General features: G+C 39.9%; 1 protein-coding gene across 1 annotated transcript in view; it reads right to left on the bottom strand.

The window, feature by feature from the left end:
- Positions 1 to 826: 826 nt before the first annotated feature.
- trim45 (tripartite motif containing 45) overlaps positions 827 to 17,747 on the bottom strand; it is a 28,207-nt gene continuing 11,286 nt past the window's right edge. The window contains exons 3-8 of the mRNA XM_088353189.1: positions 11,888 to 12,033; positions 11,502 to 11,818; positions 9,719 to 9,848; positions 8,371 to 8,485; positions 5,852 to 5,978; positions 827 to 1,198 (exon numbers count right to left, since the gene is read on the bottom strand). Coding sequence (XP_088209315.1) covers positions 1,044 to 1,198; positions 5,852 to 5,978; positions 8,371 to 8,485; positions 9,719 to 9,848; positions 11,502 to 11,818; positions 11,888 to 12,033 — 990 coding nt within the window. The 3' untranslated portion in view covers positions 827 to 1,043. The remainder of the gene's footprint in view (positions 1,199 to 5,851; positions 5,979 to 8,370; positions 8,486 to 9,718; positions 9,849 to 11,501; positions 11,819 to 11,887; positions 12,034 to 17,747) is intronic.

Raw genomic sequence — 17,747 nt, 5'->3', positions numbered from 1 at the left:
ACCAAAACCCTGAATGCAACAAAAACCCTAACTTTAGATCCAAACAAAATCCCAACCAGAACCCACAACCCTGTGTGTAATAAAGGTATTTCACCAGCTGAGATACAGGTGATGTCCTGATTCCAACACAAACCTAAAAAATTGGAATGTTTTCTCCGAAATCCTAAAAAGACTGCATAATTTGCCAGGAGACTGTGGCTCTTTTCAAAGAATATATCCAGAAGGAATGCCAGATGAAACGTGTTGACTGTTACAGGCTAACTGGAAAGGAACGCTGTGAAAAGGTGAAGCAACTGGACGCTATTTTAACGGCACTGTAGACCTTTTTCCACAAGATTCCGCGAGTCAAAAGAAAACGCTACAAAGCCGAGCTACAAGATCGCGACGTGATAACCAAGCACTGTAAACTATTCACGGAGAGGGATTTATTCAAGACTATCATGAAAATGGTCGAGAAAATTCGATCAGCACACACAATTTCAGGTTACCAAATCTGGCCTGCTCTATGAAAAGTTTAGACACCCCTGCTTTAACTCTACCTCAGACAAAAAACACAACACAAACCCTAGCGCCAACTCTAATCCACTAACAAATCTGAACCCTATTTCAGTATTTCACTTTATAGTTGTATTTTCGCCTCGGACGTGAGTATAAACGGCAGGGAGAATATCTCCGTGAGAATTTTAGCAGTCTTGTACTCTGTGCTTGACACAGCGTTGTCATATCTCTATACAGTTGTGCTTTGTAGATAAACATGCCAACCTGTCATAACCTGAATGTTACTACATGTGTAATGCAGGAATACTCAGCAATCAGAGGACACAAATTAACCATCTGCATTTAATAGGTGGCAAAGAAGTGGGGTAACAACAGCAGAGTCAACATTTTATTAATAAATTGGGACACACTACATCACGGTAAAAATTCAGAATTATGAAATAAATAAAAGCACTTCAAGTAACATCTGGAGAATGTTTCACATCACATGCAGATGAATGATTGTCCATTCAGCGAACTGACAAGACTTCCCGTCTTGTCCATCGTCATAACTCAACCGTGCGTAAGTGTTTCCCCGGCGCTACAGCTTTGATGACAGTGGCAGGTAAACACTCAGACTTCTCTGTTGTGTTGCCACAGCACGACCAGTGCGGCTTCCCTGGATGACCCTTGTGACTGTGACCGCATCCTTGAAATCCTCCTACGCAAAAACAGAGTTCTCAGGTGTATGAGATTTCTGCCTAGGACCAGGGACAGCAACCCGCAGCTCTTTACCGCAAGCGGGTAGCTCCCTGGCGCTTTAACAAAATATTTTTGCCATATTTTTTTCTTTTTAATATGGTTTTTGTAAGACAAACAAGACACCAAAAACCTTTGACGTCAAAATATGTAGAATAAATATAACATTTTGTTTACTCCTTTGCTGATTTTCTTCTCTTCTATGTGTTCTTGGAGCAGCGCAATTTCCACCCCTTTTAAAGGGGCTTAATCACAATATAACTCAAACCTTTTGCCCCAATTCAAACACAGAATTCATATTAAACGGGTATGAATAAAATCCTGACACAGGCACTTAAGTGACTAAGTAGCTGCTTTTATTAGTCATTTCTGATTTTTTTCAGTATATATTTTGAATGACACTCAGGGACATTATTTGTGTTTGGTTGCTTAGGCCCAAGGACGGCTGCATACATTAGGTATTAAAAGAGAGAAAAGAGAATGCTGCTGCATTTAAACCCATGACTCGAGACATTGGCACAGAATTTAAACTTAAATTGTAAAAATTTGATTTTATCTAGCTTTTCAATAGGCTGCCGTTTAAATTTTTATGAATGCATGCAGCGTTCGATTGCACGCTTTTTGTTGCCCAGCTAAGAGGCACATTATGCATTTTCCATTTTGTGTGTTTTCCCCAAAATTTCTCAATAAAAGTGATATCAAAAGTGTGATTTTCTTATTGAATTTCTTTTATATTAGAAAAGGGGTTAAATATACTTTAATTCATGAATAATGTAATGAAGTTAAGCTCAAGGTGGTATTCTACAACAATGTAGTTAAGTGGATGTGCTACATCCAACTGAGTTATAAAGATAGCTAGATACATACAGGATGTGTAGCATTTCTTAAAAAAGGCTCATTAATGGCTTCTATTTTTTGCGGCTCCAGGCAAATTTTCTTTTTAGTCTAATCTTTCAACATTTTGGGTTGCTGACCCCTTGTTTAGGATGACTCAGATATCAAGAATTCTGGACTACAAGCCGCTAGTTTTTTCTAAATTATAAACACTGCAGCTTTAAATACGGTGTGGCTTATTCCTTGTATTTTCGTGGTGACACAGAGGAAAATGGCAAGTTGTTCTTAATACTAAGTACTGCAGGGACGCCCTGAAACATTTATGACCCTCTTCCAAGAGAAATTATTCCATATTTTCACAAACATTATTCATTTACAGGGACCCCTTGCTACTTCCCGCTTCAGTTATTGCTGGTTCACTCCTTAGAAGATTTTGAATAGAATTTATTTTGTCATTGATATCAATGCATCGTGCATTGTGTTCTGTTAGACAGTACACCAGCGGGGACAGATAAGGGAGGACTCTTTGTGATGTGTGTGTGTGACTGTGTGATAGGCTGTGTTATGCTGTCAGTCAAACAATCAGATTGGGCGTATGCAGACAACCTTTCCAAATCAAAACAAACTGGGAGGCACCATGACCGCTACTTTTCAACAGCTTGCTACAAAAGAAATTCATCTATTAAATGGGACTCTGAGGAATGTCAGAAGACCGCAATGGAATTGTGATCAATAGCGGGTGCTTTGTGCATTATTATCAGGGTCCAGAAGCTACTCGGGTGGCGTCTGGGAGAATGCAAGAGTGATGCTGCTGCTCCAGCATACTGCTAACAGCTACGCTCACAACTCTTCAAAGCCACAGCTGCGGACCCCGTGTCTTGCCAACGCCTGGTCCATTTGCCGTAAAAGATTACCTGGATCAACAATTCGTGGGAAACCGCTACATTCTGGAGGATTTTATTTTAATCATCGCGGAGATTTCTCCATTCGATGATACCCAATGCTAGCACGCAGCTAGCCGGCCGCTGAAAGAAGCTGTCCAATTTTGCTTTACTTTTGTATAATGACAATAAAACCATTTATGGTTTTTTTTTGTATTTTTAGATCTATAATTTGTATTTTGTTACAGTCGTGAACTTTCAGTCGGTAATGACGTCATCTTGAGTTAAGTTTAACCCTTTGGGAGTTTTTGAGAAGGTGCGGCGCTACTTCGCGGATTATCATTTTCGCAGGTGTTTCTGGTCGCAAAATCCGAGGTATCCCTTTAATACATAAGGGCAATATGTGAGGTTTGACAGTATTTTATTGAATATTTACAACATACTCACTGTATTAGAACTTTTTCAATTACATATCAAGTCCTTAATTTATAAATCCAAATTGAACAAAAACGGAAGTTATCAAAAACTACACTTCGCTTTTCATATTAATGGCGCAGACTGTCTGCAAAATTAATTATCTCAGAACATATTTGGAATGTACCAATGATATATACTGTGTATATATATCGATATTGTGCAAAAACATGTACTCAATTCTCACATTTTGTATGTTTTAGAATTTGGGTATCCCTTTAAGGTTCTGTTGCTGACATTCAAAAGTTAGCATGGACTTCCCTCTCTTATCTTTCTTATTTGATTTTACCCCATGCTCCTGCTCGGAAACCTGCTCTCGGAAAATGCTAGTCTAATTGTGACTCCAAGAGCCAAGAAGAAATCTGCGGGCTCAAGAACGTTCTTAATTTTGGGCCCTGGTTCTGTGGAATGCTCTGCACCCCTGATAAGTTCTATAACCTCAGTAGAAGCTACCCACAACATTTATTGCAGCCTGGTCATCGTAGTCTGGGGATGCCTCTGATGTGGCCCTTTCTCAAGGTTTCTTATTTTACTCATGCTGAGATTTTTGTGTTTTTCTTTGCCCTTTTGTTTTAGATCAGGGGATGGTGTAACGCACGAGGTACTTCCTCTTCCAGGATGAACCGACAGCAAAGGTTGTTGCAAGAGCATCAGCAAAAAACACACAGACATCGTCAACATTAAATATACTGGACTGTCTCAGAAAATTAGAATATTGTGATAAAGTTCTTTATTTTCTGTAATGCAATTAAAAAAACAAAAATGTCATACATTCTGGATTCATTACACATCAACTGAACTATTTCAAGCCTTTTATTATTTGAATATTGCTGAATTTGGCTTACAGCTTAAGAAAACTCAAAAATCCTATCTCAAAATATTAGAATATCATGAAAAAGTATACAAGTAGGCTATTCAACTAATCACCTGAATCATCTCATTAACTCGAAACACCTTGCGAGGGTTTCCTGAGCCTTAAAAACACTCAGCTTGGTTCAGTAAACTAAATCACAAGTATGGGGAAGACTGCTGATCTGTCTGCTGTCCAGAGGACCATCATTGATACCCTCCATCAGGAGGGTAAGACACAAAAAGAAATTTCTCAAAGAGCAGGCTGTTCACAGAGTGCAGTTTCAAAGCATAGCCACAAAAAGTCTGTTGGAAGGGAAAAATGTGGCCGGAAACGCTGCACAACCAAGAGAGATGACCGCAGCCTTAACAAAATTGTGAAGAAGAGCCGCTTCCAGAATTTGGGGGAGCTTCAAAGACAGTGGGCTGAAGCTGGAGTCCAGGTATCAAAAGCCACAGTTCACAGACGTGTCCGGGAAATGGGCTACAATAGCCGTATTCCCATGGTCAAGCCACTTCTGAACTCAAGACAACGGAAGAAGCATCTGACTTGGGCTATGGAGAAGAAGCACTGGACAGTTGCAGAGTGGTCCAAAGTCCTCTTTTCAGACGAAAGCAAGTTTTGCATTTCATTTGGAAGTCAAGGCGCCAGAGTCTGGAGAAAGACTGGAGAGGAGCAAAATCCAAGTTGCTTGAAATCCAGTGTGAAGTTCCCACAGTCAGCAATGGTTTGGGGAGCCATGTCAGCTGCTGGTGTTGGTCCACTGTGTTTCATCAAGTCCAGAGTAAATGCAACTGTGTACCAAGAGATTTTAGAGCACTACATGCTTCCATCTGCTGAAAAGCTCTATGGAGATGAGGATTTCATTTTCCAGCATGATCTGGCACCTGCCCACAGTGCCAAAACCACCAGTAACTGGTGCACTGACCATGGCATCACTGTCCTTGATTGGCCTGCTAATTCCCCTGACCTGAACCCCATTGAGAATTTGTGGGGTATAGTTAAGAAGAAGATGAAAGACACCAGACCTACAAATGCAAATGAGCTGAAGGCCGCTATCGAAGCATCCTGGGCATCAATAACACCTCAGCAATGCCACAGGCTGATTGCCTCCATGCCACGCCGGATTGATGCAGTAATCCGTGCAAAAGGATTCCCAACCAAGTACTGAGTGCATCAATGGACATTTTCAAATGTTTGATTTAGTTTTGCTGTTATAAAATTATTTTTTTTACTTGGTCTGAGGAAGTATTCTAACATTTTGAGATAGGATTTTTGAGTTTTTTTCAGCTGTAAGCCAAAATCAGCAATATTCAAATAATAAAAGGCTTGAAATAGTTCAGTTGATGTGTAATGAATCCAGAATGTATGACATTTTTGTTTTTTTAATTGCATTACAGAAAATAAAGAACTTTATCACAATATTCTAATTTTCTGAGACAGTCCAGTAGGTCATTCATAAGCTATAAAATATGAGTGTGTTTTAAGCTGTGGGTTAAAAAGCTTCACTGATGTTGCAGATCAAATCGTAGAGGGCAGAGCATTACACAGCACAGGTATAAGGGTCTTCTCTTACCAGGCATAGTTCCTGGGCAGCCACAGCGAGCCTCCTTGGTGCCTCCACTTGAGCAGAAGGAGCAGCAGTGGAATATTCCAGTGTGATGCTTCAGCTTTTTTTGTACATTCAAAACAAACGGGGAGCCCTGACGAAAAATACAAGACAGGATAAGACACCACACCACCTACATTGGATATTACCGAATCTTACTGCAATATGTATTCTGTGTAGCACTATTTAGTTACTCTATATAACACGCTACAGTGGGCATTTGCACGTCACACTGGGTATTTATATATTGCATTCTTTTGGCTTTATTATTGTACTGTTCTCAGCTCAGGGATGCTGCTGGAAATGTGAGTTTCCCTTCGGGGATGAATAAAGTATCTATCTATCTATCTATCTATCTATGTGTTGCTCTTTGATGGACCATTAATTCAAGGAAGAGCCAAGGTGTTTGTTTGCTGACCTCTTCTGCTTGGGGTTGTATATGCATATACACACTGTAAATTCTGGACTACAGAGTGTACCTGATTAAAAGCTGAATGCTCAATTTAAAAATGAAACCTAACTTTTACAAGCCTCACTGGATTTTAATTCGCAGTCTTAAACAACCATAAGAATGAAGTAATTCACGTACATTTTTAATGGCCTAAGCCAGGCACACACCTGGCGCCACCCCCATGTGGTATTGCACGTAAAAGCCCCTGGCTGCAGAACGCTTACGTAGTTTATTATACGGCTATGTTGTTTTCTGCCCCTAGTTGTTCATGTCACGGTTTTTCGGATCATATGACCATTTAAGATGGCGATTACAATGACAAGCACATATTTAGTACTGCTCCGAAAGAAAACGCGAATGAGGGCTGTGTCGCGCAAAGTGTGAGCCCAATATTTCTAGGCAAGCGGGCCAGTGTGGAGAATAGTGCCAGATTGCAACCAAGACATGTTTTTCCCGTGTTGTTATCATCTGTAGTTGCTGTGGGAATGGACCAAATTGCATTTGCATGTTATCGTTCATCAAGGATTAAAGGAAACTTCCGAAACCTGACACTGATGCTGATGATACGGAAAGGGACGAGTAGCGTTTAATTGAATACTTTCTGTTGTTCAATTTGGATTCATACATTGAGGACTTGATTCGAAGGTGAAAATATTTCAAGTCATAAAATATCAGGAGTACGTTGTAAATATTCAATTAAGTACTGTCAAACCTCCCATTTGGTCCTGTTATGTATTATATGAGTAATGTGGGTTAAAACATTAACCTTTTTCTACTCAAGAAGGGCGTCAATAATTTTTTTCCGACGTAAACGCGGTGTTTTGTAGTTAGAGCGCATGTGATGTTGAGCAGAGCAGCACGCCACAAAAATGAAAAATAAGCCAAACTACATTTAAAGCAGCAGTGTTTAAAATGTAGCAAAACAAGTAGCAGCTTGTAGAGTAGAGGGTATATAAAAAGAAAAAAAAATGAATTCTGTATAATGTAACACAAATCTTCTGTCATGTATATGGACCCTCCCCTACTTACAGCCACTCGACTTGCTAAGTTAGATTTTGTATTGTGTGCACCTTTTTCAGAGTACAGGACATTACTGTCGTGCTTCTTTTCGCGTGTGGCGCTGTGAGAGGTCACCCAGCATCCACCACAGAGAACAAATCTGATTCCTCTTTCTTGTTAGTGTATAAACCTTCTATAATGCATCTCCAGCACGCTAAGAACTTTGACAGTTTTATTGTTTAATATCTCGTGCATCCATTCAATATGTTGGTGTGAACTATAAAGAAGAGTCGAGCCATTTCATTTGAAACGAAAGTGGAATATGAAAGCTTGATGCTGTTGAGAAAATGGTAGGATCACTTTTTTTTCGGCTACTTTTTACCACGGAGGAGGAAGTCGCCTAACTGTCTAAGCTCATCTTCCAAATATAAGTTAAACTTAACTTTATTAACTCTATGGAGCATATCACTTTATGAAATGTTTATTTTTTAGTACGATATTACAAACATTAAACATACTTATGTAAACCTCAAACACACAAAATATAGCACTCAATCAACTTACTAACAAATTCAACTTCCGAACGATCGTCCGGAACATCTCAATCATAAGTAGGGCAGCGTCTGTACCGCTACTGGTCCTAATAACTCAATGTTAGTTCTATGAGTCTGCTTGAGCACATTTGGACAAGGCAAATTAATTTGGGAATGAGGCGCTGTGGACTGATGACATTTAAATTGAGTTATTTGGACGTAACCATGGGCAGTGTGCATGGCGAAAGAAAAACACCGTTTTTAAAAAACAAACATTTGCCAGGCACAGTAAAATTGTGTGGTGGTTCCAAAATGCTGTGGGGCTAGTGCAGGTACAGGAAATCTTCTTTAAGTTGAAGGTTGCATGAATTCCAGGCTCTATCGGCAGACACTTATGAACAATGTTCAAGAATCTCTAGTTTCTTGCTTCACTGATGCTAATTGATTTCAGACACACAACTTACAATCGTGCAGTATATTGATACTCAAATTCATTGTTGTACCTTAACATGTTGAGCTTGGACACAAACCCACACCGAATAAGTTCCCGTCTCATCCGCTGTGTATGAAATGTGGTAAGAGCCATTATTTTTGTCCACCACCGAGCTTTCCACCACACTGGAAGAAAAAGTACAAAAAGAGTAACTGTGCTGCCCTCGGTGTATGTTCAAATATACTTTAGTAGTACGCTTAACTTATTTGTCTTATCAAAACGCTGGAGATTGAGAGATGTTGCTCAACAGGTTTATTGATTTGATTGTTTAAAATATTAAACGTGATGTTCTAGAATCTAGATCATACATGCTCTTCCAATGTCCAGATTAGTCAGAGCTATTGCATTTAATTTACCCAAATGCCAGTGTGTATTGCAAAAAAGTGGAATAAAGAAATCCAGGCTAACTGCGCAGCTTGATGCGACACAGCACACTTCTCTCTGTCCAGCATTGTCTGCACCGAAGGTAAATACGTCAGTATCCTTGTTTGCAATATTTTGTGACATTTTTAGAAAATAACTCTGTCGATCTGGTGGGTCTATGAGTTCATCCTGAGTCACATCACGGAAGAAGAAATCGAAGTCGGCCGGTTGCAGTCAGTCCACGCACGGGCCGGGAGTTGGCACATCGCAGACACATAGAAGGGGGCCACTGAGGCCTTATTAGGTAGGTGATGCATCCATATACTCACACTGCGACGGCCGCAGGAAACTCTTGCCGAAATGCGCTTGGTGAATTTGTGACCGGGGTGGTGGCGTGCTCTTTACTTGGGCCTGAGAGCGAGGTGACGGCCGCCTAGCGTAGGGTCTATCCTGAGCGTGACGGCGGAACGCCTTACGTGAAAGGGCAGCCACAGCCGCGGTTGCGCCGCAGAAAAGTGGCAGGGACCGGGGTATACGCCACCCCCGCCGGGATTGCACCAATTCCGCCCTTAACGTAGCCAAATGCCTCGTCATCTAATTAGTGCTTGTACTTTGTTTTGAAACCATTATTTTAAAAAAGAAATGAAGATCAAAATGAGCCTCAGCGATCTTAAGTAATTGTGCGAGGGGGACAAGTTTAAAGTGTCATATTTGTAGATAATGGGAACAGGCTCATTATTCTTATTTCATGAATTTGATCAAATCACCTAACGTCACACAGTGAAATAAAATGGGATGAAAATGAGATTTTGTCTGGAGAGCAGGTTTTGCTAAAATTTGTTTTAAACTATATGGTATGGCTTTCTCAAAAAATCAATCAAAATATTTAGCGAATATGGCTCTTAAGGTCAAAAAGGTTCCCGTCCCCTCCCTGATTGAACACATAAAGGTATTTTGGTAGCCACTGTTGATTCCCAATCGGTTTACATGCTTACCAATTTTTCCTTTCCTTGTGAATGATGCTGACAAGGACATGATCCCCTCCACGAGTCATCTCCTCTCCAGCAGAGTTTCTGCAAATCAGGCTGAAGTGAGCCTGCTCGCCCTCAAATGCTTGATGTAGACCTGTGCACAATTTTATTTGCAATTTATCGTACTTCGTAAAAATCAACCTTTACACAAAAAACTAGATAACTTACACCGGGGGTCAGAAACCCGTGGAGCGGAGTCACGTGCATATCTCCAACACTCCCATAGTGGCTCATTGGGGGCTTTGACAAAATACTGTATTTTCACGACTATAAGGCGCACCTAGAAGCCTTAATTTTTTTCAAAAGCTGACCATGCGCCTTATAATACAGTGCGCCTTATATATGGATCAATATTGAGTCGCAAGGTCTCGCAACTATGGAAAGCAGCCGCCGACTAGATTTTACCCCGTAGGCAAAGTAGTCCGCGGTGTACGCTGAGATATATATACCGGCGTTTCATTACCTAACCAATGTGTCAATCATGATTTAAATCGGTCACTATTGTCTAAAGTTATTCGGAGGTAAAGGAGGCGGGTCCTTTTTTAGCATTTACAGGCTGTCCACATAATTGCCAGCGAAAAAGAAAATAGAAACAAAGAAATGGTTGGCATTTCTTGAATCCCAAGAGTTTAACCTTCCTATGTGGAATGATGCATTTGAGCGATTGGTGACACTGTACAGACATCTTTGTCCGTACTTGTCTGAGACACGTATTTGCTTCTTTGTGAACCGTCAGAATGTTAAGGGGTTAATAAGTTTGACTGTTGGGACTGTTTGGTTGACGTTCCCACTGTAGCGCCTTATAGTCCGGTGCGCCTTTTGTATGTGGAAAATATAGGACAAAAAAACTATTTTTGGGGGGTGCGCCTTATAGTCATGAAAATACGCCAAATTTCTTTTAGGCAGCCCACAGTTTTAGCATCACTCTGCAGAAACCTGATCGGACCAGAAGTAATATTTTTACAAATATTAATCTTTATTTCTGTCAAACTATATTAAATTATAATAAATATAATATATAATGAATTGTTATTAATTGGCTATAATAAATTGTTTTGTGGGGTGAACTTTTCTTCCTTTCTCAAGTTTATGTCCCACTAGTGTGTTTATTGGTTTGACCCTTTAGAAAAAGAAGAATGAGAAATGGGGGCTGATCTGATTCCCACAAATATCAATCAAAGACTCAATTTTCTTTATGTATAATAATTATTTCAAACAGGATTTTAAATGCTTGAATAGTTTGGCCCTTTAAAAAAAAAAGTGAACAGGAGTTCACTCTACTTGTAAACCACAGGGTTGGGAAGGTTATTGTAAAAATAATAGATACATTTACCAGTTACATGTTGAAAAATGTAATCAGTAATGTAATCCAAGAACCATGACATTGTAGTAATGTAACTTGGTTACTTTCAATTGGGGAAGTGGGCAAATAGACATTTGAAAAGTTAGCATTTCCGGTAATTCTTGATTATCATTAACAAACGATATCTTACTCTAATGTCCCTTCTCCTTCGCGCATACCGTGTTAAAAATTGGCGACCTTAAACACAATTAAAAAGCTCGATTCACTTGTTCTCAAGCGTACTTAACCTTGCTCACTGCAAATGAAAAAGTCAATTGGCATTTTTCTATAGTGACAATGACAGATTTTTGTTCAGGGACAGTAAGATATCAACATTTTTGGTTGCAGATCGTCGCCATTGAACTACCCAACATTCCAAAACAATCCATCCTCCTGACTGCTCACCTTCTCCATCTACAGTGCACTTATTGGGGTCCAGTGACTTAGAATGGATCACGCCCACCATCGGGAAGCCGTTCTGCTTAGCTGCCACCCCTTGAGGATCAAAAGAGATCCCACTATCGTCGTCTGGTTCGAGGCCGGTTAGCTGGTCCTCATGGCCGCTCTCAACAAGGCTGTTTAGCCTCTTCAGCGTGACCCCCATGGCGCTGAGGATCTCGGCATCCGAGCCACAGCTCAGAAGCCTGTCGGCAAAGTCCACGCCAACATGGACGTCTGATAATGCCTGTTGCAGCTGCACTTGCTGCAAGTGCAAATGGTTCCTGACGCACAACGTTAAGAACTCCTGAAGTAAAAGCAGTCAAATTGCACAGGTCATGTTAGCATCATACCTGCGTTTGAGGTGAATCTCATCCAGGCGATGCAGCAGGGCCAGGCAGTGAGCTTCGACGGCATTTGCATACCCTCGAGCAAATGTCCTTACCCCAATGGCTAAGGACTCTGCTTTTAGCTGCAAAGTATCCTGGGCAACTTCCACCTGAAACAGAAGCGCAAAGACCAATTTAAGGGGACTGGGGTTGTGGGAGGGGAATGAGGGGTTGGTCGTTAATCAAAATTTGAGGGTTAGATTTTTTTTTTTTTAATGGCATTACTATTATTTATTATATATATATATATATATATATACATATATATGTATATATAAATATATATACATATATATGTCAAGTAAAGTCAAGTCATGTTTATTTGTATAGCCCTTAATCACAAAGAGTCTCAAAGAGCTGCACAGATCAAAGACTATTGCAAACTATTATGACAGTCTATTATAACACCATTCCCTCATCCAAAACCTACATGAGGGCAAATAATACACATATTATCAACATAAAACATAGGTTATTCATATGTACAGTGGGACCTCGCTACTTCGCGGTTCGCGGGTACAGAGCTTCGTGGGTCTAAAAAAAAAAAAAAAAAAAAAAAAAAAAAAAAATTAAGCATTTTGGAAGGGGCGTCGCTACTTCCCGGATTTTCACTTTTCGCGGGTGGTTTTGGTCCCCATTAACCGCGATAACCGAGGGATTACTGTATATAGAGTAGAAGTGGGTTTTAAGCTTAGATTTAAACATTTCCACTGAGGTTGCAGATTGAATCTCAGGGGGAAGAGCATTCCACAGCACCAGGGCCCATGGAGAATGCTCTCAAACCTGCGGATCTCTTCTTGGCTCTTGGGATCACTAGTAGACCAGCGTTTTCAGAGAGAAGGCTCCGGATCGGAACATAGGGGGAAATTAAATCTGAAAGATATGAGGGAGCAAGTCCATGCATGATTTTACCAACAGAACCTTAAAATCACATCTTAAGCTAACAGGGAGCCAATGCAGGTTAGCTAAAATCGGCGTAATGTGATCAAACTTTTTTGTCTTAGTTAATAGCCTCGCTGCGGCATTTTGTAGCAGCTGAAGACTTGATTTTGGACTTCAGGAGACCTGAGAGTAGGGCATTACAGTAATCGAGACGGGAAGTAACAAACGCGTGAATTATAATCTCCGCATCTGACTGAGACAGCATAGGACGAATTTTAGCGATGTTGCGAAGATGGAAGAAAGCTGTTCTAGTAATATTTTTAATGTGTGTTTGAAAGGATAGATCGGGGTCAATTATGACACTAAGTTTTTAACTGAGTCACTCTGGTTGATATTACATTTGTCAATGTTCAGAGCAGTTTTTGAGAACAAGTCACGGCATTTAGATAGACCAATAACTAACATTTCAGTCTTTTCAGAGTTAAGGCGCAATAGGTTGAGTGACATCCACTCTTTTATCTCAGTGAGGCAGATTTCCACATTTTAGTGTGGCAGATTCCTCCATCGGAAGATATAGTTGTGTCATCTGCATAACAATGGAAACTGATATTATACTTGCGAATAATATCACCTAATGTAAGCATGTAAATGCTGAAAAGGGGGCCAAGTACTGAAGCCTGCGGAACACCACAGGTAACACTAAAGGGCTCAGATGTCATTTCACCATTGTTAACACAGTGCGTCCTATCTGAGGGGTAGGATCTGAACCATAAGAGGACGGTTCCTGAGAGACCAATCCATTTTTCCAACCGTTCTAGTAAGATATCATGGTCCATAATGTCAAAAGCAGCACTAAGGACCAGCAGCAGCAGAAGTGATGAAGCGCCGGAGTCCATTGCCAGTAGAAGATCATTGGTTACCTTAATCAGGGCTGTCTCAGTAGAGCGGTTAGCCCTGAATCCTGATTGCATTGATTCAAAAAGATTGTTCTCGGATATAAAATCATTCAGCTGCTGTGCCACAACTTTTTCAAGTACTTTAGAAAGAAACCGTAGTTTTGACACAGGTCTATAATAACATAAGCTTTCTGGATCAAAGTTGAGTCGTTTCAGTGTAGGTTTAATAACAGCGGACTTAAAAGCCGCTGGAACTACACCTGAGGAGAGTGATATGTTCATAATATTTAGAAGTAAAGGTCCAAGTACCCCAAAAAGACCTCTAATCAGCGAACCCAGAAGCGGGTCAAACAGGCAAGTAGTCGGTTTGGCCGTATTCACCACCTGTTTAAGATTATCGAGTGACAGATCACTAAATCGGGAAAAATTCCCTGGGCAGCCACCAGCCTCTATAGATTTCAGCCCTTTAATATGTGATGTATTAACACCGTCTTTAGAAATTTAATAGAAATTTTTTCCCGTATATGTTGAATCTTCTTATTAAAAAAGACCATAAAGTCATGGGCTGAATGGGTAGAACTATCTGGGATAATCTGTTGCCTCGTTCGCGATGCTACAGTGTCGAAAACAATTTTGGGGTTATTCTTTTGTACCGCAATCACCTTCGAAAAATAGGCTGATTTTGCAGAGGCAAGGGCTGCTTTATACTTTAACAAGTTGTCAAACCAGATTTGACGGAAAACCTCAAGCTTGGTAGCGCACCATTTTCTTTCAGATTTCCTGCATTCTTGTTTAGGCGATCTAGTTTCATCAGTAAACCAAGGCTTGCGTCTTTTAGGTTGTGATCTAAGCCGTATGGGCGCTACTGACTCCAGGACACTAGCCAGGGTAGCATTAAACTCATTCATGAGTGAGTCAATAGAGCCTTAATACTAGGAAGCGACGCAACTACTCCTGAAAGAAGATGAGAGAGCTTAGAAACTAGGCCAGTGCTTATATTGCGTCTATATAGATAGATAGATAGATAAACACACACACACACACACACACACACACACACAGTTCATACACCTTTTCATGGTACTTTTAAGGCCATTTTTAAATTATTTCAGTACATTCAAAGGAAGAAATCCAGCACGATTAAAAACTTTTTTTTGATGACTTTGATGACTAAAATCAGGTCATCATCTTGCTGCTACCACATACTTTGTGCGATTTTGAGCAGTTCCTCTCTGTGATCTAGGATCTTTTTTGTGTCAATAGACTGCAATAAACTGACATGAATTCTGCCATTCTGCTTTAACTACGCCACACAGCTTGGCTATGTCACACTTGCTTACAAACACGGAAAGGGCTCTATAGCTGTTGGGTAATAATTGAGTTCAAAACAGACGTCAAAAAAAGAAAGTACCATATGAATAAAATGCAGAAAAATGAGCCAGAATTAGACTGATTTTTATAATGTTGACTGCTCCGAAGCAGAGTGCATTTAACCTTCCAAACTTAGAAACTGATAATTTTTTGTTTTGTTTTTTACTGTCAAGTTTAAAATGATGACAAGATGAAATAAGAGACTCTGGTTGAGTTACAAACAAACTGATTAAACTCATAAAAAGCTTCGGAAAAGCAAAAATACTATTGGATTGCTAGGAAATATTCCCACGGACTGAAGCGCGAGCGTCTTACTTATACAGTTTCATGGATTTCCGATTAGAGGATAGAACAACTACGTGCATGTACGAGTACTCTGATTAGTTCAGACAGGAACCACACATTTAAATGCAGTGTACAATGCCGGTCGCCAGATGGCGTGCGAGCACAACACAAGAGCAACCGGGACAGTGAACCCTGTAAACACAATGAGTTTCTGTGAGGAGAAAAGCAAGCTCTCGGCTTGGAACTTGGTAGTGTCAAGGTCATGGCAGAAAGGAGTTCTGTGCACCTGTTTGATAACAGAAAGGGAGGTAACCAGTGTCGAGACAAGAAGTTATTTCGGCCTGAGAAAGTTATTCTCTGGACCTTGAAGGTCTTTGAAAATCGTAAAACCACACACTTATTGAGCACTACAGAAACACAAACGCACAAAGATATAAAAGCATTAAGTATGTACTGGGTGTAAAATAAAGAATATAGTATAAAAGACACACCTAGACCATAATATCCCCCACATTGACTAATCTTAATCAATATTTTTAGCGTGTTTTTCAGAGGACCTGTGTCTACATTGGTTAGAATAGAATTGCAACTTTGTAAAAATGATTTTGCCTTTTATCATTTATTAGTATCACTGTAGAGTTAATATTTTTAATTTTCATTTTATTGTTTTGCATTTTCAGGGAGTTCGTGTTATTCGACTTTAAATCTGTCCAGTGTGTAAATAAGATAAAAAAAAATTCGTATTTTACTATTTTGTTTTGTAGATCCTTTATTATTATAGTTTATACTTCACGTGTTTTGCAGGGATCCCCTTACTAATAACTGAATGATTTAGTGCATATTTTTTTTTACAATATTATTAAAAAAAATATCATTAAACACATAAAATCTGAGGAGTCATTTGTGAACCAAAATAGTCGGAGTGCTGTGGAATGCTCTTCCCCCTGAGATTCCATCTGCAACCTCAGTGGAAATGTTTAAATCTAAGCTTAAAACACGCTTCTATTCTGTAGCATATAAATAAACTAGATTTTATGTTGACAATTAATGTGTATCTGTGTATTATTTCCCCTCATGTGGGTTTTAGATCAGGTGATGGTGTAATAAGTCTGTGGTTTGCAATAATCTGTGGTCTGTACAGCCCTTTGAGACTCTTTGCGATTAAGGGCTATACAAGTAAACACTTGACTGGACTTGACTAGTTCTAGACAGTGCGGTCTTCTTGGGGGCAACCAGTAGGGAGCTGTGGCAGTTCACATGACAACGCCATATTGACAAGTCACCAGACCAGGGCTGTTGGCCTCATTTTCACGCACTATTAAAAAAAATATACCGGTATATCTTTATTTATTGCAGGGTTTATCAACTCAGACTGCCAAAAAATATGGCAATGGCAGCAATTTAAAGCAATTTCAAGCACTTCACACAAAGTTTAAGTATTTTCCATACCTTAAAAGCACATTAAAATTCAAGCATTTTCAAGGATTTGGGCACCCATACTCACTGCACTAGGGCTGCAACATTTATTCGACGTTGACAAAAGACTGTAATAGAAGTAGTCGAGCATTCCATTGCCTGACACATTTTTCGAGATTGAGACATCTATACGTGAATATAATCTCTGTTGAGAAACGATCATGTGCAATAGCGTCTTTGTCTTGAGCGGTAACAAAAAAAACCTGGCGACTTTAACATCAAGTACACGTACAAAAACTTCTAAAGTTTGGGAGAATTTTATCCTGGATGCGGTGAATAAGGACTACCATATTATCTGACCTATAAGTCTCAGTTTTGTTTCGCAGTGCGATTTATATTCTGGATGAGATTTATCTATAAAATTATTAGCACGTTATCATCAGGTATTAGAGAATAGATGCGGCCAAAAAAATAGAATAAATAAAATCGAGCCCAACCCAAACCTTTTTGCCCATAAAAGCCCAAACCAGCCGGAGCCCGATCAATTCCTTTGATTTGAGGGACAGAGCCTGATGTAAACTCGTAGTTGCACTTCGGCGCCCCGCACGCTGGCGCTTGAGTGCATGCTTCGGCTAAAGTACGTGCAGCGATAAAGTGCAGCTTCGGGTTTACTTCGGGCTCGGTCCCCTCAAATCAAGCGCAGCGCAGATGTGTGTTACTTAAGTAAGAGTACTGTTACTTCAGCATAATGTGATCCAAGTCATCCTAATAATTACTTGAGTAAAGGTAATACGCCAAATAGCATGCATGTTGTGGAGCTCCTCCACCTAGAAAAAAATAAAAATAAATACATAAATAAAAAAGAAGCTTGGCTTTAGTGATTGAACCCAGATTGAAATTCAGGCCAGGTACGGGGTCCCAAAATCTTACCTCTACCGGGTATATAACTTCAGATGTTATTTTCATACTAAACC

The sequence above is a fragment of the Urocampus carinirostris genome, chromosome 14 (genome assembly GCF_059441175.1).
Source record: "Urocampus carinirostris isolate Australia breed hairy pipefish chromosome 14, RoL_Ucar_1.0, whole genome shotgun sequence".
Classification (NCBI taxonomy): domain Eukaryota; kingdom Metazoa; phylum Chordata; class Actinopteri; order Syngnathiformes; family Syngnathidae; genus Urocampus; species Urocampus carinirostris.
The sequence above is the reverse complement of the archived record's forward strand: the minus strand, read 5'-3'. Positions and strand labels throughout refer to the sequence as shown.